Source organism: Suricata suricatta, chromosome 1 (genome assembly GCF_006229205.1).
Source record: "Suricata suricatta isolate VVHF042 chromosome 1, meerkat_22Aug2017_6uvM2_HiC, whole genome shotgun sequence".
In the NCBI taxonomy this organism is placed as follows: Eukaryota; Metazoa; Chordata; class Mammalia; order Carnivora; family Herpestidae; genus Suricata; species Suricata suricatta.
In genome coordinates this window covers 155,933,123-155,958,645 of record NC_043700.1, presented here as the reverse complement: position 1 = coordinate 155,958,645, position 25,523 = coordinate 155,933,123, and the positions used below count along the sequence as shown (strand labels likewise).

The following is a 25,523-nucleotide window of genomic DNA, read 5'->3' as shown; positions in this document are numbered from 1 at the left end:
TGGACCTTGAGGGCATTGTGCTAAGTGAAATAAGTCAGAGAAGGACAAATATGATGGACGCATATATTATACATGTATATACATTGTATACACATTATAATTTCATGTATAAATGGAATCTAGAAAACAAAAATAGAAGCAGACTCATAAATACAAAGGAAAAATTGATGATTGCCAGAGGGAAGGGGGTTGGGGGATGGGTGAAATAAGTGAAGGGGATTAAGAGATACAAACTTCCAGTTATAAAATAAATACATCATGGGGATGAAAAGTACAGCATAGGAAATATAGTCACTAATACTGTAAGGTGACCGATGGGACGACCCTTGTGATGAGATTTAGCAATGTGCAGACTTGTTGAATCGCTATGTTGACACCTAAAATGAATATAACATTGTGTGTCAACTATACTTCAATAGAAACAAACAAATAATAGAGACCCAGGTTTAAATCTAGCACCACTGGCAAACTCGTTCATCACTCTCAACCTCAGCTCTGCATCTGTACAAAAGGGGATAGTACCTCCTCTGCTAAAAATTCGATCACATCATGTAAATAAATGTTACCGGCGTAGTTGATTCGCAGAGAGGAGTCCTCCTCCTCCTCCTGTACCTGCCAGCACCCTGGGAACCGGCACATCCTTCTTCTCCTCATCAGGAATGTGCAGCAAAACCGTGTTCTCCCCTCAGGGGTACGTAGGCTGCATTCACACTCTGACCTGCATCCATGCCCTATTTCAGACTTACACTCTGCCTTCACCACACGGTGGTGACAGTGGGAGGGTGACACCCTCAACCAATGCACTGAAACGCCACAAGCACTAAATGTTAAAACCCAGAATCAAATGTCCTTGTAAGTTCGGAAAAAATTACATGCAAAGCTTTCAGTGTCTAACTAAGCATTTTCATAGACAAATATTCTGAAGGGATGTATTTTATTTCCTCAACTGACCCAACTACATGGGTTTTTAAGTATGTTCATGAGGAAAGCCCATCTTTTCCTTCATAACTCTTCAGTTTCCAGGATATTGCTATATACCTTATAGAACAGTAATACTTTCCTTGCTCCATCTCTGGGAAAATTTACTCCTTCAGAATCAATTTTAACCAGCGCAGCAGAAAGCTCTTACTGTTGTAAATGCAATGCTCACTGCAATGGAGGAACAAAATGATGGGCCAGTAGACGCCCACCACTTGGGGGCAGAGGCACATGCAGAGTTTTAATGGTGACCACATGGCCATATTGGGAGATAAGGAAAGATGCCACCACAATTCCCATAAATTGGATATAATGCTATTGAATCATTTTAAATTCCCCACTGTGGGTGCTCTAAAAAATATTTCCTCCTAAGCCTACAGCAATACTCCCAAATATAAGTACACATCCTATGAACATGTTTTTCATATAAAATCATGTCCCATAGTTTTCTCTGAACAGAAAATTCCAAACGATAAAAACAAATGTCATGGTAAAAACATTTCCAAAATATGGGTGGCATATGTGAAGTTCCACAGGACGCTAGATATTACACAAAATAAAAGAATGCATGAATAATAAAGAAATAAAGGTGGGTGTATATATGAACAGATAGTTTTGAGGAAACACCAAGTTAAGAAAAATTAATAATTCTTATGTATTTATTTAATGTTTATTATTCTGAGAGAAAGGGAGAGACAGAGCATGATCTCAGCTGTCAGCACAGAGCCCGACACAGGGTTCGAACTCACGAACCATGAGATCATGACCTGAGCCAAAGTCGAATGCTCAAACTGACTGAGCCACCCAGGTGCCCCAATAAGTCTTTTTTTAACTGCATTTCTCAGAACTTGCAATGTGTATGTGTGGCAACTCTGTAAAAAGTAGATTTGACGGAATGTCTCAAATTTATGTTTTTCTCAAGCAGTTTTCAAGACTGAGCAGCTATGGAACATGAGTTAGGGAAACACTGACCTGAAATATTACCATAATATACTGCCTTCAATACTTATGGTAAATAAGAATCCTAACCCCTCAGAGAAAGAAGAGGTGGTCCACTTGACAAAGACACCACAAGAACCTCTCAATTAAGGTCAACGGGCCTCATACAGCCTCGACAGTTTCTACAGGGAGTAAAATACACAGTGTTTCCTGTGGTAACTTTTGCTGATCATATAACCATTAAAAAGCAAGAAATTAGAACTACATATGGTTCTGCCTTGGATGCAAATCCTGCAATGTAATACTGAGACTAATTTTTCCTTTTTATCTGTTGCATAAGTGCAAAACAACTTGAAAGCTGAATATATATATATATGTGTATATATATATGTGTGTGTGTATATGTGTGTGTGTATGTGTGTGTGTGTGTGTGTGTGTGTGTGTGTGTGTGTGTATAATGGAACAAAATGTTTATGTTCTCCCAAAATGTGTATGTTAAAGCCCTAACCCCCAAATAACTGTATTTGGAGACAGGACCTGTAAGAAGGTGATAAAGCTTAGATGAGGCTATACAGGTGGGGCCCTATCTAATGGTAAGTATCCTTACAAGGAAAGGATGAGGTACCGGAGCCCTCTCTCCCGCCCTCTCCCCCTCCCTCTCTGCTTCCTGACAGGTTTGGCAGGCTTGGGGAGAGGAGCTGCTGGCTGCTCTCTGCCTGCTGCGGGAAGCGCGGCATTTGCCCTGGCCACCCTCTGCCGGCTGCTGGCTCTCTAGAAGCACTGTCATCTGCTCCGCAGCATCTCTCCGCCCTACAGGAGGTTCTCTCCCCCCCCCCCCCAAACACATCAGAGACTGCTGTCCCATATAAGGCCCAGTCCTTTGTTCTCCTGTGCGACTTCCCTGGCCCATCCTGTCCCGGCCAGGGAACTCGCCCAAAAGCGTTCCCAATAAAGGCCTTTTACATTTATTTCTGACTCTGTAATAAAGGGTGCTCTGATCTCTTTTCCCGGTCTCTCTGTTTTGTGACTTTTTCACTACTACTCCGATTTTAACCTTACACGTCTGAAGAGGTCACCTGAGCACAGAAGACGCTGGAAGCTGCCTGCAAGCCAGGAGAACTCTCACCAGAAACTGCCCCTTGTTGGCCTTGATCTTAGACTCTCCAGCCTCCAGAACTATGCGGTGTGCGGTAGTTTGTATGGCAGGCCTAGCAGGCAGCTACGGTGTTAGACAAGCCACCCACCAACCCAATCAAAACGACCAATCAAATCACCAGCAAACTAGACTGACGATGTTTATGGCTGAATCTATCAGCGCATGGATCCAAAACAGGGAACACCATGGTCTCTCTCCAAGGTTCCGAGAAAGCCTAAACAAGCAAGAGGTTTTGCATCTGCTGGACCCAGAATGCGAAGCACGGCAAGAGTGAAAATTTTCCCTATTGAAAAGATCCTTTTCCAAAAAGCTGACCTCGATACTCATCACACTTTAGAAACAAAACCAAAATCCTCCCCCAACCCAAATGAACAATTGTGAGCACGTGCTGCGAACGAGGCCCCCGGCCCTGAGCCTGTCCACTGCGGCCTCCAGCTCCTGACGGCTGAAGGCGGCAGGCCTCGCCCACTCTAGGAAGGCCAACCCGAGGTGGGCTTCGCCAGACCGGTGGTCGCCAGGCCCTGACGTCGGAACGGCTGCGGCCCCGCCGCCCGCACGCCCCCCGCAGCCCCGCGCCTACTGCAGTGCGCCTCGTCGCTCCAGTCGTTACAGTCGTTGCGGCCGTTGCAGCGCAGCTTCCCGGGCACGCAGATGCCGCTGGTGCACAGAAAGCTCTCGCCCGCTCCGCACAGCGCTGAAACGCAAGAGCAGGAAACAGCGTCAGAACGAGGTTGGTTCCTTGGACAGCGGGAGAAAGAAAGAGCAGAGGGGAAACCTTCTTCCCGTGCTCTTCAACGGGTTTGTTTCCACGTCCCCTCACGCGTTTCCTGGGGCCCTCTAGAACGTGAATGGTGAAATTAGCTGGGGACAGTACAAAGGGTGTTTGCCAGAGAAACGCAAAAGAAAATCCAACCGCTAGGCTGGCGGGTGAGAGGGTCCATGTTCAGAGCACACATGAGGGGAGCCTTATCAATTGCACAACTTATGGGGGGGGGATCCAAATGTGAGTATTTTCCTTAATAACTCCAAATGATATAAAAATGAAGTGCCGTTAGTTGAACACACATTAAAAAGCAACAACACCCCTCTCCTACATTGCTACATGGGGCGCCTGGGTGGCTCAGCCGTAGAGTGTGGGACTTCAGTTCCGGTCATGATCTCAGGGTTGGGGAGTTGAACCCAGACATCTTGGGCTCTGTGCTGATACTCAGAGCCTGGAGCCTGCTTCCGATTCTGTGTCTCCCTCTCTCTCTGCCCCTCCCCTGCTCGTGTTCGGCCTCTCTCACTCTCTCAAAAATGAACATTTAAAAAAATTAAAATGCTACCCAATGTTGCACAGTAAAGTCATAGTAAAAAGGATCAGTTGCTGTGTGCTTGCACCAGGCCTACAGACACCCTGCCCTGTAGTGAAATATATTTACTTGCCTTAAAGGAATGCCTTAAATATATCAGACTCTATCTTGCCATAAGGAATGTGAAACATTACCTAATATTATTTTCATTCTTTCCTTCAGCATGGTTACATTTTCACATATTGTTGCTTTTAGTATTACGGGCTCTTTTTTTAATCGAAATTCAACAAATATTCAATTGTGTCAAAATTACAGGAGACAGGAGGAAGATAAAAACCTAGAGAGATTTTTCTTAAGGAAAATCATTAACAAAAGGAAAAATCAGTGCCTTTTCAGAATAAAATGGGGGTTAAAATATACTTCAAATATTTGGTAATGTGCATCAAATGCCCTTTAAAGCATGAGCTTTAACCAAGTACCTTATGTTTTGGTCTTCATACAAAGGAAATCACTATAAATAAGTGCACGTTTTGACTTTTAAGGCTCTTCATACCATCATAATTTATAAAGAGGAAATGACAGAATAAGAACCATGCAATAGTAGGAGGCTAGTTAAATAAATTTTGTTACCTTCATAATAAGAAATACTGCCATTGTAAAGAATACTGCAGAAAATATTCGATGTCTTGTGAGAAAGTTCAAGGTAATTTAAGTGGAAAAAATACCATTTGGTATGGAAAAAAGCAAAACACCATTTGGCCTAGAAAGAAGTATATCTACGGTTACTGTGATTCTCCCCCAGTATTAGGATTAAAAGTAATTTTTATTTTCTTCATTTTATTTTGCTCTGTATTTTACAACTGTCCTTATAAGGATGGCGTCTGTTCTTATTCAAGTATCACTGGCACATGATGTTATATTAGTTTCAGGTATACAGCATAATAATTCAGTATTTGTATATGCAGCCAAATGATCACTTCAGTCATTTCTAGTTATATCCATCACCAGTGGAAGCTACCAATTTTTTCTCTTGTGATGACGCCTTTTAAGATTCACTCTCTTGGCAACTTGCAAATATGCACTACAATGTTATGACTGCTGTATATCGCATCCCCATGACTTACCTTGTCACTAAGTTTCTTCCTCTTGACCCCCACTCACTCCCATTTCATTCACACCCAACCACCCTCCCCCCTAGAAACCACCATTCTGTTCTCTGTACCTACGTGTTTTGTCTTGTCTTCTTCGTTCCTTGGTTTTGTTTCTTTAGATTCCACATGTCAGTGAGATTGTATGGTATTTGTCTCTCTCTGAATTACTTCACTTAGCATAATCCCTTCAAGGTCCACCCATTTTGTCACAAATGGCAAAATCATGTTCTTTTTTTTTTCGGTGAGTAGTATTCCTTTGTGTATAGCGTATACACACATATACATACCACATTTTCTTTATCCTTCCATCTATTGGTAGAAACTTAGATTGTTTGCATATCTTGGCTTTTGTACATAAATAAATAAATAATGCTGCAGCGAACATCGGGGTGCATATATCTTTTCAATGTAGTGTTTTCCCTTCAGAAGTGGAATTACTAGATCATGTGGTAGTTCCATTTTTAATTTTTGGAGGAACTTCCGTATTATTTTCCATAATGGCTGCACCAACTTACATTTGTACCAAAAGTGCATGAGGGTTCCCTTTTCTCCATGTCCTTGTCAACGTTTTCTATTTCTTGTCTTTTTGATAATAACCATTCTAACAGCTGTGAAATGATATTTCATAGTGCTTTTGATTTGCATTTCCTTCATGATCAGCGGTGAGCATCTTTTCATATGCCTGTTGGCCAACTGTATGTCTTCTTTGGGAAAATGTCTATTCAGATCTTCTACCCATTTTAAAAATCAGATTGTGTTTTGTTATTGTTTTGCTGTAGAGTTGTATGAGTTCTTTATATATTTTAGATATTGATACCTTATCAGATACACCATTTGAAAATATCTTGTCCCATTAGTAGCTTGCCTTTTCATGTTGTTGATGGTTTCTTTGGCTGTGCAGAAGGGTTTTAGTTTCAAATAGTTCCACTTGCTTTTGTTGCCTTTGTTTTTGGAATTTGATCCAAAAATTCATCACTAAGACTGATATGAAGGAGCTTTCCACCTATGTTTCCTGTAAATCCTATGGTTTCTGGTCTTACATTCTAGTCTTTAATCCATTTTGAGTTTTTATGTATGGTGTAAGATAGTGGTCCAGTTTCATTCTTTAGCAACACCATTTGTTAAAGAGTGTGTCCTTTCCTGGTTTATATTCTTGCCTCTTTTGTTGTAAACTAACTGACCATATATGCATGAGTTTATTTCTGGGCTCTCTATTCTCTATTCTGTTCCATTGATCCATGTGTCTGTTTTTATGCCTATACTATACTGTTTTGATTACTACAGCTTTGTAATATAGTTTGAAATCAGGGAGCATAATACTTCCAGTTTCATTCTTTTTTCTCAAGATGCTTTTGCTGTTCAGGATCTTTATACAGATTTTAGAATTGTTGTATTTCTGTGAAAAATGTCATGGATTTTTGCATTTATGTTCCGCAGAGATATTGGCCTATTGTTTTCTTGTTTCTTTTCTTCCTTGCTTTCTTGTAGTATCCTTATCTGGTTTTGGTATCAGGGTAATGCTTTGTGAAATGAGTTAGGTAGTGTCCTTTCCTCTTCAACGTTTTGGAAGAGTTTGAAAAGGATATATGTTAAATCTTCAAATGTTTGGTAGAATTCACGAGTGAAGCCATCTGGTCCTGGACTTGTTTGTTGTTAGGAGGTTTTTGATTACTGATTCATCTCCTTACCAGCAATTGGTCTATTTGTATTTTTTATTCAATCTTGGAAGATTATATGCTTCTAGGAACCTATCCATTTCTTGGTTATCCAATTTTCTGGCATAGAATTATTTGTAGTTTCTCAAGATGTTTTAATTTCTGTGGTATCAGTTGTAACTTCTCCTCTTCCATTTCTAATTTTATTTGAGCTCTCTTTTTTTTTCTTGGTGAGTGTAAAGATTTTTAAATGTTGTTTGCCTTTTCAAAGTTCAAGCTTTCAGTTATAAGCTCAAGTTACTTAGTTACTGTTATCTGCTTTTTTTGAATTTTTGTAATGTTTATTTATTTTGAGAGAGGCAGACAGACAGAGACAGAGCATGAAGAGGGGAGGAGCAGAGAGAGAGGGAGATAGAATCTGAATCAGACTCCAGGCTCTGAGCTTTTAGCACAGAGCCTGATGCAGGGCTTGAACTCGAAACTGTGAGATCATGACCTGAGCCACCAGGCACCCCTACAATTATCATTTTTACTCATTTTTCATTTATTTCTGCTTTGATCTTTGTTATTTCCTTACTTCTACTAACTTTAAGCTTTGTTTCTTTATCTATTTCTTGTTCTTTAGGTATAAGTCAGATTGTTATTTGGTATTTTTCGCGTTGCTTGTGGCAGGCCCCTATTGCTATGAACTTCCCTCTTAGAAACTGCTTTTATTACATCTCAAAGATTTGTATTTCTACATTTATTGTCTCAAGATATTTTTTGATTTCTCCTTTGATCTTGTCATTGATTCATTATATATTTATGTATATATTTATGTGGGGTTATTTATCTCCACATATTTTTGACTTTCCCAGTTTTCTTCTTTGATTTCTAGCTTCATACTGTTGTGGTCAGAAAAGATGCTTGATATGATTTCAGTCTTCTTTAATTTATGAAAATTTGTTTGTGGCCTAACATATAATCTATCATGGATAATATTCCATGTGTATTTGAGAAGAATGTGTTTTTTGTTGCTTTTGGATAGAATGTTCTGTAAATATCTATTAAGTCCACCTAGTCTAATGTATCATTTAAGACCAATGTTTTCTTTAGTGATTTTTTTTTGTCTAGATAATCTATCCATTGATATAAATAGGGTATTGAAGTTCTCTACTATTTTGTATCCCTGTCAATTTTTCCCTTTATATCTGTTAATATTTGCTTTATATATTTAGGTAGTCCTATGTTACATACATAATATTTACAAATATTATTATCCTTTCATTGGATTGACACTTATCATTATGTAATGCCCTTCTTTATGTTTTATTACAGGTTTTATTTTAAAGTCTATTTCATTTCATATAAACATAGCTAGCCCAGCTTTCTTTCAGGTACTGTTTGCCTGATGTCTTTTTCCATCCCTTCACCCGTGGTCTTTGAGAGCCATTACATCTGAAGTGAGTCTCATGTAAGTGCAAAACAATGGATTTTTTAAATCTATTCAGCCATTCCATGTTTTTTGATTGAAGAATTTAGTCAATTTATTTTTTTTAAACTTCAGTGATACTTTATCATTTAAAAACTACAAATGATCTCGTTGGGGATATTTTTGGTTATTTATACATGTTAGCATGCCAGTAAAGAAACTTTAAAAGTTAGAGTAATAATGTCATTCTTTAAAAAAAAAAAAACCCACTTGGCAATGTTTGTCCAATCATAAAGAAATTGTGTGATCAATTAACCCCTTCTGGAACTCTATCCAAAGGAAACCACAACCTTCAGCTTGATTAACCATTAAAGGTAAAATCATGCTATACCTGAAGTGTACCAGAAATTTAAAATACTTGGAGAATGACCAGCTGCAGGCTATTTCTTAAGCATCATCTCTGACCATACCTTCCCTGCCTCCTGCTTTCTGCCCTGATAATAATGAATTGGTTACATGGGCATTGTGTTGTTTCTCTATACTTCTTGTGTTTGGTCAAGCTGTACCTCTTGACTGAATTCTACCCATGTCCCCCAGAAAACCTTCCCTGTAGGTCCTCTGCATAATTTTGGCACAATTACAATAACTCTTAAGTATCATCCAAATTTCTGCCCTATTCTCCCCGCATCTCTACAAATAACTGAAGCAAATACCACCGAGATAGTCTCTCAAAGTGTCTGCTATCTCATTCTCTCTACTTGGTCATTGTTGACCATCCCTCATCAAAGCTTTCTACTCAGCCTCTGACACTTTGCTAATCTTCTCCCACCTCCTCTCTTGGCTCCTCCTCCTATTCTCTAACCAGGTGCATTTCTTAAGGCTCAGTCCATTTGGTTACTTCTGTAGTGAATTACTATTACAGATGAATCACCAAGAATAATTTGTAAGTTAGGATCCCATATCCTTCAGGAGATAAGATTTGTAGGAAAGGGGTCCTACAAAAGAAATGTAACATTCTTTGCTTTTCATGTTAGTGTTTTTTAAAATATTTGCTTATATCATTATCAATGTAACATTATCAGCAGAAACTGGAAATATGTATAAGAGCATTCAAAAGAAAAACCTTCCATCATACACCCAGAGAAAATCCCAGTTAAAATGGATTACTTTTCCTTCAGGATTCCTTGCAGACCACCTATATCAGTTTTATCATCTGTATTGATTAAGAAGTGGTTAAGAACACACACTCCAGACCCAGACTGCCTGAGTTTGTGTCCTAACTCCATCACTTCCTAACTATGTGGCCTTGGGCAAACTCTTTAACCTCTGTTTCAGTTCTTTCATCTGTAAAATAGGGATAGTAATACCTATATTCTTGTTTATAAAGAGTTGACAGTGTTTATAACATACCTAGGAGAGTTCCTGGCACAAAATTAATATTATATAATTGTATTATTTTGAAAGCTAACAGTTTTTATATATTACTAATAATATTACAGGTGAGTTACCTAAAAAGCAATAAAATGATAGTTATGAATAATGATCATGTATATTAAGAAAATAAAACAAACTCCTTCAGATTTTGAAGTATAGGTGAGAGGGTAGTAATCAAAGAACAGGACACACAGACAGACCTTATCACCCTCTAGAGGCTACTGCCTAGAAATCAGTGTTCCAATCCAAAGTTTTTAAAAGTTTTAAAAAAGTTTTTGAGGAAGAGAGAGCACTAGTGTGGGAGGTGCAGAGAGAGAGGGAGCGAGAATCCCAAGCAGGCTCTGTGCTGTCAGTGCAGAGCCCTAAAGAGGGCTCAGTCCCACAAACCATGAGTTCATGATGTGAGCCAAGATCGAGAGTCAGACACTCAAACAATGGAGCCACCCAGGTGTCCCTAAAATTATGTTTTTAAGCTGGCCAAGAACAGAGAGATCTAGAATGAAACATTCCATCTATAATTCAGCTAAGGGGACAATTACTTGAGTCACTTACCAAGAATGTTAAGTAAACAGATTTTAGTTGATCTTTCCTGGAGTTTATAATGAATATATACTTTACATTGTATAATATTCTTAGTTTGTCTTTTATGATGAATATTTGTTCTTTAATGGTAGTTTCATCATGGTTTTCACCATATGAGCTACATAACATTTGGTGAAGCAGGTTTAGACACCAGAAATAATGTACATTCCAAGACATTTTTCCAGAAGGATACCAAGTCCATTGATTCTTGTTATGCATTCAAGTTGGGAACCAATCAATTTGTCAATTGTGTTGTCCTGTTGTTCCCGTAAGCTGTGCACCCCATGAACAGACTTTTGTCTGTTTCCTCACGGGATGCTACAATCCTATTCTCCCGAGTGAGCACCCAGTAGATCTCGAAGATCAGAAAGAAAGCCTCACTCAGTGTGGCTGTGTTGACACAGGATGACATTTATCCCTTGGGGCGCAACATACAGAGCATCAGATGAGACATCTCACCTGTGCGGGAGAGGCTGGCCTCTGCCCCCTGCAGCACAGTGCCCCTAGAACTAGTGCACAGAGTCATGACTTTGACTGGAGACACTAAGGTCCTTCCTACCCCAAGAGCAAGGTGACCAGGAGATAGTCCAAAGTGACTTCTGATTCGCAAAATCATGGCTGCCAAGGAAACAGATGCATCCACTGTGCACAACTGCCCCATCCAGCATGTGGGAGCCAAGGCTTTCCCAGTGACAGAATTTCAGTCTTCTGATAAAATGCCTGCTCTTGGAAAGAACAGCCACCACCTGCTCAAATCCCCCTGACTACAATTCAGACTAATCCATGTTTGTTGTTCATCATAAGTCCTAGTAGAAGAGGTGACAGAAACATGCACAATTCCTTTCACTGCAGAAATGACTTTGGCCAGGTCATGGGTGCAGTTAACACTGAATTCTACTCTGTACTTTCCCCTGTGGGGTAGCTGGGAGATTTTGAAGGTTCTATGGGCCTGGAGGTGCAAACTCCAAGGCCTTAAGCCAACTGGCCATTGACTTCCTGAGGTGCAGCACCCTGGGCTGTGGGAGGACAGTAAATATGCACTATTTCCCAGAGCCAGGAGCACCAGGCACTCCTTCCGGGTTTTCCAGGTTATGCGGTTCAAGGGTCGAAAAATAGGCAGATAGTAGGAGAGAATGAGACCTGCCTTCTCTTGCAGTACCTTCTCCGTCCCTTCTTCCGTCAAGTCGTTGGTAAGGAAGAGTGTGGTTACAGTGTGTGGTGGGATTGGTTCCACCATAATCCAAGTTGTCCCAACTTTCAGCAAGTGAGAGGGATGTGAAGTCATTCAAGGAGGACAGGAGAGCCTTCAAATCCATGAAGGAATGGGTATTTGCAGATGAGGGAATGGTCAGGCCAACTGTTGTGGGAATAAGGTGTGCATAAGATGATAACACAGAAATCAGGAAACGCTGAGTACCTCTCATTTCAGTCCCACTTCAGACCCTTTCCAAGACAATGAAGAGACCAGGCATGGCCAGAAGCTCCTGACTCAGGACCCCTGCCCTACTCATGTCCTATGCTCTTGTGGGACAAACCGGTTTTCTGCCCCATCTCCTCCTTTGTCTCCTTTCACGGCAGCACCTCCCACAGCTGCCACAGTGGCTGACTGCCATCCTGTTCATTGCTGCTTTGTTGTTCTTTGTTGCTTTTTCTCTTGCTCTCTTCCCTTATGACTTGATGAGTTTTTTTTTTTTTTTAGATATGGGTTTTGAAATACACAAAAGGATAGACTGAATGTTCCAGGCAGTAAGGCCTGCATCAGTCACATTTCCCATGTTCGTGGGGCCCTAGGAGAGTGGCTGGCACTCAGAAGGTTCTTAGTTAATATATGAAGGGGAAAAAATCACCTCAATCTCAATGAGGCACAATATATTACCAAAAAGCAAAGAAAAAACACAATTACTTAATTATTTTCCAATGCCATCAAGGAAATCAGAATTTTGATTTGCTGAACACTAAGTATCAGTTGATTTAGTTAAGTTTCTTATGATGTTACCTCATGTGTAATTGTCAAATGATCAACAAATGTCTGGTTTTCCATTATATGCCACCATTTCAGTATCCCTACAAATGACATCTATGGACTTCAACTGCTAGAACATGAACCGTGTTTATATTTTGAATAGTCTTAGAGGTCTCTGCATGGGACCGCATTCCTACACCTACAAATAGACTTCTAAAAGGTACACAGGAAACCAGATATAAAATGAGAATCCAAAACAGTAACATTTTACTGGCCAGTCTATACAATATCCTCTCTCTAGGGTTAAGAGAATATTTTCAAGGTCTAAGTGTTTATCCTATTGTTGGGATTGTTTCTCAGTTATATTAGAGACTGCAAAAATTCCATCTGTCTGCATTTCAGCAGCTGCAATGCTTCGGAAGAATTATTGCATTCCCCACCTTAGGGCCCCGACGACTCCTCCAGAAATGTAGCTGAAAGTTCACCAGTAAATAGCTCCCAACATCTAGGTTTTATCTTTAAGACCCTATATATTTTACTCCAGTAAAGCCATTTCTTGTGTATGGTTATATCAAATCTGGATCAAATTTAAAACACAGCATTGCTTGCATTGTTTTCATTATCGATATCCCCTGCCTTGGCAGATTCAGCAGAAACTGACTTCTTTTGTGTGGTTGCTCGGTGGGAGGTGTGACTGCCCTTGGTTTTACATTGTAAATTGTTCGTTTATTCTTATTTTTCTTTAGAAGTCCATAGCCTCATTAATCAATATTATTTTTGTAAACTCAGAATAACTTTGGTATATTTTCTGTTTGATTTCTCCTTAACTTGTATTCAGCATTTCTACTTTTAGTGTGTAAAACTAGCAAAGTACTTCAAACACATCTTATTCAGAATTTCCAAGCAGCTGCATAAAAGTAGGCAGGCATTCTAACCAACTTCCTCAGGGGAAACGGTGATTTACAAATACAGAAATTGGAGTGCCATCTGGTTAAGACAACAATTTCCCCAAGTCATAGAGCCAGGTAGACACGGAAACATGAGGTCTGAGCTTCAGGCTCAGTCCTCCATACCACATGCCCAGGTGCCATTTCCTGTCCAGGGCAGTTGTATGGTCACCTGATCTGTGGTCAGTTCAAAGACAACAGATTCAAGTAAAAGTTCAAGTTCGTGTTTATTTTTCTATCTACACAAAAGATAAATTTGGATGATTTGGACCAGGTGAGATGACATTTCTTCTCAGCTCTGGGTTTTTGGAAAACACCCGAGAGAGCTCATAACAAGTCTCCATAAAAATTTTTCAACCATAAATTTCTCTTTCTTACACCAATAATCTTCATTCAAATAACCTTCTGACTTAGCCCTTATGGCAACAAAGAAAGATTCCCTGAGGAAAAGTCATGCTATACAATCTTGACACCGTTTCTAATAACTTCATCTATAATTCTAAGAGGTATATGTTGGACTTTAAATCAATGGCAAATTGATCAACAGAAGACTCATTTGTTAATGAGACAAATAATTACTATATGTTTAGTATGTGCTAGGCATTATTCTAGTATCTAGGTATACAGCAGTGATGAAAACAAAAATAATCCCCTACCTTTATGTAGCAAATATTCTACTGATGATCATCTGATAGAAATAATTTTACCAAGTAAAGATACTTCACCACTAAAGTTGACTTTCATTTACACACGTGACAATTGATTAATATTAATGCAATAATAGCAGCATACAAAGGTATATTGCCTAAGACACTAGTTTACATGTCCAGATGATAGGAATAATTATGAACCACATGACTTCAGAATTCTCTGGATTCTGAAGAGTATATACCCATGAAGATAATCAGTTCTTTCCAGTATTTTGGTCTCTGATAACAGACTGCTGAAATACCATCCGTATCCTGAAATGACCTTTAGATTTTCTACAGCTGCTTCTAGGTCTCCCAGTTCTCTCTGCCAGTGTATTATGGGCAGCATTTATATTGACAAATGCTCTCAATACTTTGTTAATTTTTGGAGTCCCATTCAGAAATTACCTACAAATCACTGACTGGACAATGTTCTCATTCACCCACTCGTTGAGCCTTTGTATAAAGTCTGAAGCTCAGGTTCAACTCAACCTCTGAAGAGAAAGTTGACCTGGCAGAGGCTGTTATCACCTGAGCCTGTACCGAGAGCCTCTTAGCCCTTCGTTCTACATGCTGCTTGAAATTAAGTTACTGTCAACCACTATCGCTCTTATGTTTTACAAGAATATTTGACTAGACAAAAAGAACACATCTAATCCTTTAGCAGATGATATAATTCCTCTTGTAGAGAGCACTGTGTCTTTGGGTTGATAAAAAGATTGAGGTGAAAGATAAGAGTTGAGAAAGGAGAAAGAAAATCTAACGATATGCTCAAGTAAGTCTACTCAGTCTTACTCAGCTTTCCAAGCCATACTCCCTAGCACACCCTTCTTTTTGTTGAACATTAATATGGGTAGGTGTGCATGGGTATCAGAGCTCTGTGTATGAAGGAGTAAAGGATCCCCATGGGGGGAGACAGGAGCCAATGCTGCTAGGCACTGTCTTGAGGGAGAGATAAATAAAAACAGATTAGTGGAGTGTCCCTGAGGAGCACAGTACAGTTCAAGTTGTTCTCTGAGGAATGGGAGGAATACTCTCTTCTTCTGTCTGCCATGTAGCATTTACAAAGCTTATGCTGCTCTCAAACTTTTTAACTCATTTAGCCAATTTGGCACCTTTCTAAGAGCTTGGGACATACCATTGAATACAGAATAGATCTCTGTGGAGATCATATTCTACGGAGACAAATGCCAATAAATATGATAAAGTTATTTATTATAATAAATAATGTAATAAATTCTATTTTTAAAAAAAGTCCACAGATTATGTGGGGGTGGGGTAGGACAGGTCCCAATATTAATTAGAGTGCCAGGAGCATGCCTCATTGAAAGTTGACATTTAAGTAACAACTTTCAGGGGAAAATTTCAGTAGAAAGGTGTCCCAGTACAAAGACTCTCAGGCAGGAACATGTCTGGCGGGGGTGTGGGGTATGCGGAACAGCAAAGAAACCTGTGTGGCTATGGCAGAGCAAGTGGTGGAGAATGTAGCAAGACATGAAGCAGGGTGAAGGGGAGGGGTCAACCACCTAGGGCTTTGCAAGGACTTATAATAAAGTTATTACAAGTTTTCAGTAAATAGTGGTATGATCTGACCTATGTTTACAAGGATCTCTGCCTGTGGTGTTGAAAATACTCCAGAGGGGCAAAGGAAGTAGTGGGAACTAGTGTGAGCAGCCGATTGGAGCTGTCCAAAGAGTGATGGCAGCTTGGTGGGGGCAGCAGTGAGGGTGCTGAGACATGACTGGGTGTATTTTCAGAGTAGAGCCCAGAGGGTTTCTTGGCCCACTCGATGAAGAGTTGTGAGGGAAAGACAAGAGCCAATGAGGACTTCAAGTTTCCAGCCAGCCAGAAGACTGGAATTGCAATCTAAGGCGGAGAAGCCTACTAGAGGAGCAAGACTGTGGGGAAAAAAGGTCAGGAGTTGCATTTTGGGCATGTTGAATCTGACATGTACAGTAGACACCCAAGTAGAGAGGTTAAGTAGACAACTGGATATATAAGTTCAGAGACTGGGAAAGAGGATAGGACTATAAATATAAGTATGTGAGTCATCAGCATATGAACTTGACACCGGTGTGCCCAGATGAGATTTTGGCAATGTCAGGTCAGTGGAGACTCTGATAAGAGCAGTTTCAATGGAGTTAGGAGGACAAAAGTCTAACTGCACTATAAGAGAGCATAAAAGGAGAGGAAGTAGCTCAGAAAGGCAGAACAACTTTGTTGCTGCAGAAGAGAATAAATGGGTGCCCAATATCAAGGGAAGTGGGATGGTTTTAACATTTTGAAGTGATTTTGTATGAGTAATTCTTTGTGGGGAACAGAGTGGTATTGAGTTCGGCCTACAGGTTGGCATTGATCAAATAAACAATGATCACTCTTGAAGATACAGGAGGCTATGAATGAAGAATCATCAATATTAGGAATATATTCACAATCCAAACATGAAGCCAGTCTTACTCTGTCTCTCTAATCTTATCACTAAAATGTGGCTCCCTCAGGAAAAGTGCCTTCCAAACTGAGAAATGCTCTCATCTTCACCTTCTTCCACATCCACTAGGCATCTATGAAACATGGCGCACCATGCTAATCCCTTCTAATAGTGCTGATGCTCAAAACCATCATAAGTACAAGACTGCTTTAAAAATAAGACTGTTTATGATTCCTATAATTTATATTAGCAGAAGATGTTTCTTTATTTCTCTCTCTCCTTTCTAGAAAGTAAGCTCCTTGAGAGAAAGGACTATATCAGTTTCTCTCACTCCTGAGTCTAAGACAGAATTAAATGGCTGTTAAACAGTAAAGACAGAATATAAGGTGCCTAACAGAACTAAATGATCATTCCTTTGGGGAAGATGTTCAAAGGCAGTACATAGCTTACAATTTTCTTCTCTTAATTGGTAGCAAAATAAGGTGCTGATGAAATATTAAAATCCCTCTGTGTTAGTGTGGGATACACATTTAAACCTGCTGGCAAGGCTGCCTCTGAGTAGTAGTTGCTCATGTGGTAAGACCAGGAGTATAAAGGATACTTCTACCTAGAGTAATCTTCCCCGCTGGCCGGTGGAGATGTGTCTACCTCCCCCCTCCCCAACCTACACCCACGTTACTCATTCCTTACGTTAAAATGGCAGTCTTCAGATGAACTCGAGGAGACCAAGGGAAAGGGCTCGGGGGCCATATCATGGGTTGGAGGAGTGCTGCTCCAGTCCTCTGTCAGGGAGCTCCATTCTTGTCCACTTATCATATTTCAGCCCATGGAAAATTTCTTTTGAAAATAAGCTTTTCCTGGGGCAGTTGGGTGGTTCAGTTGGTTAAGCGTCCTACTTCGGCTCAGGTCATGATCTTGCAGTTCATGGGTTCAAGCCCCAAATCAGGTTCTGTGCTGACAGCTAAGAGGCTGGAGCCTGCTTCAGATTCTTTGTCTCCCTCCCTCTCTGCCCCTCCCCTGCTCTGTCTCTTTCTGTCTCAAAAATAAACTATATTAAAATTTTTTTTAATTTTGACAGTTGTAAAAAAAAAAAAAGAAAATGGGCTTTTGCTGCTAAAACAAGTTTGACAACCCTCACCCTTAAGACTGTGTTTAGTTAAAGTCTAAGAGAGTTTACACTTTAATTACACTTTTTTGGGCTACAAATACTTAGTTCTGAATTTAATTATAGGCTGTTGTGCTTCTCATATCTAGACTTGCAAGATTGAGCTATTGGATGAGCAGCTTTCGAGGTGGGAGTAGGAAAGTTCAGGGAAGTTGTAAAACATGAGAAGTAAGGATAAGAAGTGAGACCTGGAAGCACAATGCGCTCCGAATGGTCCCACCTGAAGGTGTCCTGGGCGTGGATCTAACTCTGTCACGCTGCGGTATGAGAAATGCCGCATCACTTTATTTTTCTAAATCAAATTAATTCATCAATCCCCACTCAAAAAGGTGATAAGAAATCTTATTCAGACATGTTTTTCAGGGATTTCAGCCTTCCTAGGGTGCTGCAAGAATCCAAGGGGCTTACATGGGGGCCTGGAAGAACTGAGGAAGGGGCTCCAGCTTTCAGCTCCTCAGAGGATTGCTGAGGGATGCATGGTTCTAAGCCCTTAGGGTTTATACTAGACAGACCACTCCACTGTGTCGGATCCATCCCAGGGTACGGTCATGGTCCCCAGCATCAGGCTTTCCTGGCTGCCACACACGGCCAATTCCCCTTCTGAGATGCTGCCTCTTTCCCCAGGCAAGGAAGCAAGGTCCCTGCTACATAAGGGACATGGCAAGACTCAGCCCCCTTGTGAGCCTTGGATAATGTCTCCTACATCTTCTGCTCCACTTCTACACCTCCAAACAATCCCCCCCCACGCTACTCAACTCTGGGTGACTCCACATGATCTCTGTTCAATCCCCCCCCTCCCCAGTGCTGGTCTCTCTCTTCTGAAAATGCAGGGATGGTAACACAGATCCTGTCTGTTTTCTTAGTAGATTGCTCTATTACACAGATACTTTATTCATTACCAGGGAGCAAAGGACTCTGTTAGTGCCTTTTAACATATAGATTCTTTTTCCAAAGCAGACTATGGTAAATGGTCAGTAAATGCCATTGAATAAGCGCACTTACGGACTTCTTGAGTTAGATAGTCTAAAAACAGAAGTACGTGGTGACTTTCTCTTTTATGATCTGTGGTGCTCATATACTTGTTGCAGAGACCAAGTTCAACCAGTTCCCTCACACAGCACAACTCTTTAGTTCCAAGTCCCTCCATGCCTGGTATATAACATGTTTTAATTACTGAGAAACTATCATTGTCAAATAAATGGCCAAAGAAAATCCAAAACAACTCCCAATTAAATGTCCTCGAGATTAAGTTACTTCTTGACTCATTTTTTTCTCTCTCTGTAATAAAGCTAGGCTTTGATTCAATGGAAACTTTGCCATCTGGCCTTCAGCTTAAACTCCTGAAACTAAGAACTAAGTATATATATCGCCTGTCTGACAGCATGATGGAGGCTCTATCATTCTATAGAAAAGCCAGTCATTGTGAAATTATCTAAAAACCATGAGCAGGAAACACAATTAGTTCTGTAACTGGTGGCACTCTGATAGGAGAGAGAATATAGAGTTCGGAGAGCAATTTGTATCATCATTCAATGTCTCAAGTAAGATCACAGTATAAAATAGAGGTAGACAAAATCCTGTTTAGAAGATTTTAAATCTAATTAGAGGAGAAAGTAAAGAAGGTGCAGAAGAAAAAGGAGGACGTTAGCTTTATGATCAGAGACTGCCAGAAATAGACTGCCAAGCAGGAGTCTAAACAAAACTTAAAGAAAAATTAATTCAACACTGCAGAAAGAAGGGAGGGAGCAGGGAGAGAAGAGGAAAAAACCTTCCAAACAGGAATTGTCCAATTAAAAGGATATACTAGTCTACTACCCAAAGCTTTAGTGTCTAAAAGTCCCTAGTAGAACTCTAAAACAATTCTGTCTAAAAAAATAAAAATTTTTAAAAACTGAAAAAAAAAGGGGTGGGTGCGGGGCACCTGCGTGGCTCAGTCGGTTGAGCATCCAGCTTCGGCTCAGGTCATGATTTCACGGTTCGTGGGTTGGAGCCCCGTGTCGGGCTCTGTGCTAACAGCTAGCCCAGAGCCTGGAGCCTACTTCGGATTCTGTGTCTCCCTCTCTCTGATCCTCCCCTGCTCACACTGTCTCTCTCTGTCTCTCAAAAATAAATAAAACATTAAAAAAATTTTTTAATAAAAAAATAAAACAATTTTGTCAAAAACCACTGGAAAATAAGATTCCTACAGGGACTGTGTTATTTATCATTTCCTACACGTAGGTGTAATATAACTTCAACTTTTTTATTAATTTTTTTAAATGTTTATTTTTAAGAGAGAGAGAGAGAGAGACAGAGCATGAACAGGGGAAGAGCAAAGAGAGAAAGAGGGAGGGTGACACAGAATCCAAACAGGCTCCAGGCTCTGAGCTGTCAACACAGAGCCCAATGCGGGGCTTGAACTCACAAACCATGAGACCATGACCTGAGCTGAAGTCGTATATTTAACCGACTGAGCCACCCAGGTGCCCTTCAACTTTCTAAAGAATGTGGACAATTTAGAAACTATATGCATAAGCAAGTGTACCCTCTTGACAAGGCAGGTAGAGATTTCTAAATTCAAAGATCATTAAACATGTAGGTTTTATGGGGTGCTACTTTGAGTTTGCTTTAAGAAATAAACACTTCATTATCTAAACAAGAACAATCATTTCATGGTGCTTTAGAATATTTTTGAGATTTCCTCCAAACATAAGTCTGTCTCATATAACATTTTGTAATTCTTGATTATGAATCATGAAATGAAAGTGATGGAACAATATATACATTACCTTTGACAAATTTCAAACAAATGTAAGATTTTTATAGGAAAGAATGAGAAGTCTGCATATAAATCTAAGAGAAGTAAAATAGATACAGATTATTTGGAAAGAAAGTCTCTTGCACACACAGGGTAGTATCTGAAAAATTATACATACTAGCACTTTCCCAGACTTTTATTAAATGGAAAGTCAGTCACAACACCTATGGAAAGACTTAAAAGAAAGATAAAAAATAATAGTTTTTGCCGTGTTACTTTTCTTGTTAAGCTATACAAACTGGACTGATTTCATTTTATAAGTTAATAGCCCACAGATTTAATTTTCAACTCAAACCAAACTTATTTTTAACCCCAGTGTCTTTTACTCTAGCTCATTTTATATTTTCTACAATGACAATCTAAAAGCCTGAATAAATTGCCTATGATACAATACTATGTGGCCTGAGACCCAGAAATAGAATAGACAAATATATTTGGAATTTATTCTAAGAAGAACTTAGAAAAAACGTCTTTCAAGAATAGATAACAGTTTTTTCTTATTATCTCAAAATTCACTTCAAATCTCATGAAGATGGCTTTGTATCACTTTCCCACCTACTCCTTATTGTTAGTTATTATAATTCACAGTATTCCAAAGCACTACCATCTTTAAAAATTCACTGATCTTCAGGATACTGTAGGATCTCACTTATCTTCCACGTCAGATAGCCAGTACTGGGTGCTGAGATTCAGAACCCCTAAATTAGAGCTCTGCCCCAGACCTTCTCTAATCTCCTTCCTCTTAACAGATGGCAACAAACCCCACTCATCTGTAGCCCGTGGAGACAGCACACATTCCATTCCTCGGGTCAGGGCAGGGGTGGGAAAGCCTAGATACTTCCAGTTATCTGACCTTTCAAGCTTAAACCACCCCACAATAATCAGGAAACTTCAATCCTAAATGGCATCATGATTAGAAGAAAAAAAGTTAATGGGGAGGAAATCAGTTTCATAAACGCTCATTCTAATATCCATACCAATAGTAACTGCAGCTACAGACCAGAAAAGTAATTATTCACAATAATGAACCTGAGGTATGAAAATAAAAGCCATCTTGGAGAAAAAGTCTGAACTCAGATTTAAATTAAGCAATTCATGCTATTTTGGGTCACTTATTAAACTTTTCTGAGCTTCAGTTACCTTATCTAAATCCTACCTGCTTTGGTATGGCCTTTGAGGATATTGATCAGTAATGGATAGAAAGCACCTGGCACTGAGTTGGGCAATGACCAGTTGCCCACTCTGTTTACTAAGGCTGGGAAATGTGTAATTCACTTCTGAAAGACGGCCTTCACCAAGTGTAGAAAAATTCCTGTGCTTCAAGAGTTAACCTGTGAATAACTAGAGGCCCCCTTTCCCAACTTTAGGGATATAGCACTGCCTCCTTAGAGTGGAAGGTGGGGGCACCGGATTCTTTGTAACAACCAAGAGAACTGGAAAAGAGCCTGCTTCTAGATCAACACACACAGGAACCAATATAACAGCATCTAGGGATAGAATTCCTAACTTTTCTTTGGCTCAGAGTCAGAAAAGGAAGTCAATTGCTCCAGGAAAGTTGACTTGTACTGTTAAAGCATTTGTGTTCTGCTAAATGATTTACATACTGGTGGAACACAGAGGTCCCTGAATTCTCTCTCCCAGGCTTCCTTTTCTACCACTGCATGCCTTTCACAGCACAGCCGCATAAAATTTCTCCTAGTGTCCCTAGTTACCAGGATTGCATATAACAAAGCCACAGAGACTAATCCTAACAGAGGAAAAAAAAATCTGCCTTGCTTAAAACTAAATATAAGCACAATTTAATTAACTTGCATTCCAGAGTCGTAGCTGCCAGCATGCTGAGACCAGAAGTTTGGGTACACAACACCCAGGGCTCAGAGGGATGGGAGGGGAAAAAACCCTGCTAAAAGTTTTTCAAAATGTTCACAGGATTCACATGTTTCTTTGTACAGGTAAACAGGAATAATGTCTCTGTGAATAAGATCTAGTGATCCGATCAGAATGAGCCAATGCAAGAGAAGAGGAGAGAGGCTGAATTGAGAAGTTTCAGGAAAGCCATACCGGGACTAGAAATGGACAGCAAATAATTTGTCATTAAGATCGACTCTGAGTCAAATAGGGAAAGGTCTATTTTATCCCTGGGCAGATGGAACGTCAAAAACTATGCATCTATCACTTTAAACTCTCGATGCTGCCATCTGAGCAGGGATGTAGTCTCATCTGGAAATATTTAACTGATCAATCTAATGTGCTTAAATTAATCCTGGGAACCTTGGTGGCACCGGGATCGGCTAATGGTAGATGGGCTGGGGAACCGAGCTGAGCAAGGGAGTGAATACTACTGGGAAAAGGCCCATTGTCTCCCCTGTGCCGAAAGGGCAGGGAACATGCAGTTTCAGGCAGGTGTACTCAGCACACAGGCTCAGGCAGGGAAGTCTGCCTGAGACACCCCGTATGTGAGAGGTTGTAAAGAGGCACAGGGGACTCTGGCTGGGAGACAGCTCTTAGTTCTAAGGGGCACCCTTGCTTGTGTCTGTAACCAGGTACATGTGATTTTCATGAAATCCCACCTCTGCCAATGCTTTCTTCAGAAAAATGAAAAGTCCTTCAGAATTGATGCCTACTTACATCTTTTGCACATTTTTCTATTGGTCTTCTTCCTTCTTGATTTATTGGAGCCCCTTTTGTTGCAATTTTCTTTGCCTTTAATTTTTTTAATGTGTATTTATTTTGAGAGAGAGTATGCAAGCAGGGGAGAAGCCGAGGAAGAGAGGGAGAAAGATAAAGAATCCTAAGCAGGCTCCAGAGCCTGACATGGGGCTTGAACTTACCACTGTAAGATCATGACCTGAGCCAAAATCAAGAGGCAGACACTTAACCGACTGAGACACCCAGGTGCCCCTATTTGCCTTTTAAATTCAGTCTCTTTAGCTATAGAAAAGTTACACAATGAAGCCAAAAATCAGTCTTTATGAAATGAATGTATTTGTAAATCATATCTATATGTGTCATAGAACAGAAACTCTAGGAGGGCAGTAATTTTTGTCTGTTTTGTTTCCTGCTATGCCATGGGACATGGAAGAGTGATAGGCACACAGGTGGGCTAAATAAATTTAGCATTCAACTCAGAGCCTTTTTAAAGCAGATGGAAAACACCCCAGCCAAATTAAAAACATCCCAGACAAATTAAGAGACATTTTGGAGCCAAAATATGCTAAAAATGGGCCACAGAGATAGAAAATCCAGGTTAGGTTTCCTAATCGTCAAAACTGATTTTCACATGGCCACAGGGGGAAGGCTACAGACTGACTAACTTCTGTTCAAATAAGAAAGCTTCCCATATTGCTGAAATGGTCAAAAATACAAAATATGTAGCCTGGTCTGTATTTAACAGGACAGAATAAAAGAACTCTTGAGATCTTCCAAGATTTAAGTGTCCGCCAAATGCTAAAGAGAGTAAATTCGAGATTGCGCTCACGCCCGTACCTTTCTTAACACCAACCACCAGAGGGAGACCACACCACAAACCAAACAACTACAGTACACTTGCAGGAAGTGGCCAGGTGTGTGACAGTATTTAAAAACCATGGTCTTTTATGGGTTCTCAATATTTCTCTTAAACATCAAATGACATTTGAATTTTGCATTTTAATTACAAACGCCAATAAATGCGAGTCCTCGCAGACCCTTGCAGATGGAGCACTAAGATGGACCTGGTACATTTGTTTTGAAATCGACATTTCCATTCTCATAACAACCATTAACTTTAGAAATCTAGTTTTGACTCAGTTTTCTTTCAAACAGCTTTGTATACATTTTTAGAATTGTCATCTATCCCTAATACGATTTTTATGGAATCGACATGGAGTTTTTAGCAGGTGATGTCCTTACATGAGAACCGATCTCATGACAAATGCCCATTTAGAACATCTCACTGTGGCACCCAGATGGAAATGAAACTTCGCAGCTGTAGAAACTTTCTTCTGAAATGTTAATATCATAAGCTCAACCCCTCTGCTCTGAGAACTCTGAAGAGATCAAACTGCCAGTTTTACTCAGCAAATACCCTCCTAAGGAACTTTTGTGACAGCCATTCCAGAGCTGTTTACAAGTAGACAGAAAACGAGGCCAAATGCTTTATAAAAGTTAGCTTGATTTGAAGGGCTCCTGGGAGGTCTCTCTCCCTAAAATATTTCCCAGCTGAAATTCCTCAGTTTGGATTTTACTCATTTGACTTCAGCCAAAAGTCCTCAATTAAAAGGCAGTTCCTGGGGACTCCAAGAATTCCACGAAGCTCTCTGAAGAAGGCACAGTATAGGACATGGCAGAAATTGTAAGGCCTTACAGAGACCATAAAAGATAAAGGCAATATCAGTGATATTGGAGATAGTACTTTATGTATTTATCTTGTTTCTTTATTTTTCTTTAAGAGATACTGGAAACTTAGTATGAAATATAGGAAAGGGTGGAATCTGAAGATTGTAAGTCTAACAAAGATAAACCTAGGTAAAAGCCCTAGAGGACCGAGAGTCAAATGGGATCAGCAGGGGCTGAAGAAGGGGGAGAGGGCGTGGCAGTGAATCACCTGGGAACAGGTGAGGAGGAAAGCCCTTTGCCTTACTGAAAACTCTGTCCAGAATCAGACACCCATGACTTTGTTTAAACCAGCACTTATCAACAAGTTTCTATTTACCGGGCAAGGTCTTAAAGGATTTACTTTCATTTTTCTTTAGAACACAGCCATGATGATGATAACCTCATTTATCAGAGGAGGAAACCAAGGCTTGGAAAAGTTAGGAAATTTCCCTCCTAACCCAGCTAATAAGTAGCAGAGCTCCTTATGAAAACCCATAAAGTCTGACTCAAAAGCCCATATCTTTTATAAACACTCAAGAGCGTTGTGTTAGTTTCCTATTACAATTACCTATTACAATTA

General features: G+C 40.1%; 1 protein-coding gene and 1 pseudogene across 4 annotated transcripts in view; both read right to left on the bottom strand.

Moving 5' to 3' along the window:
* The window catches only part of CORIN (corin, serine peptidase), a 256,347-nt gene that overhangs the window by 95,447 nt on the left and 135,377 nt on the right, over nucleotides 1-25,523 (bottom strand). For all 4 annotated transcript variants that reach the window (XM_029946248.1, XM_029946227.1, XM_029946242.1 and 1 more), the window contains exon 6: nucleotides 3,654-3,767. In XM_029946248.1, coding sequence (XP_029802108.1) covers nucleotides 3,654-3,767 — 114 coding nt within the window. The remainder of the gene's footprint in view (nucleotides 1-3,653; nucleotides 3,768-25,523) is intronic.
* LOC115286738 lies at nucleotides 9,879-12,022 on the bottom strand (annotated as a pseudogene).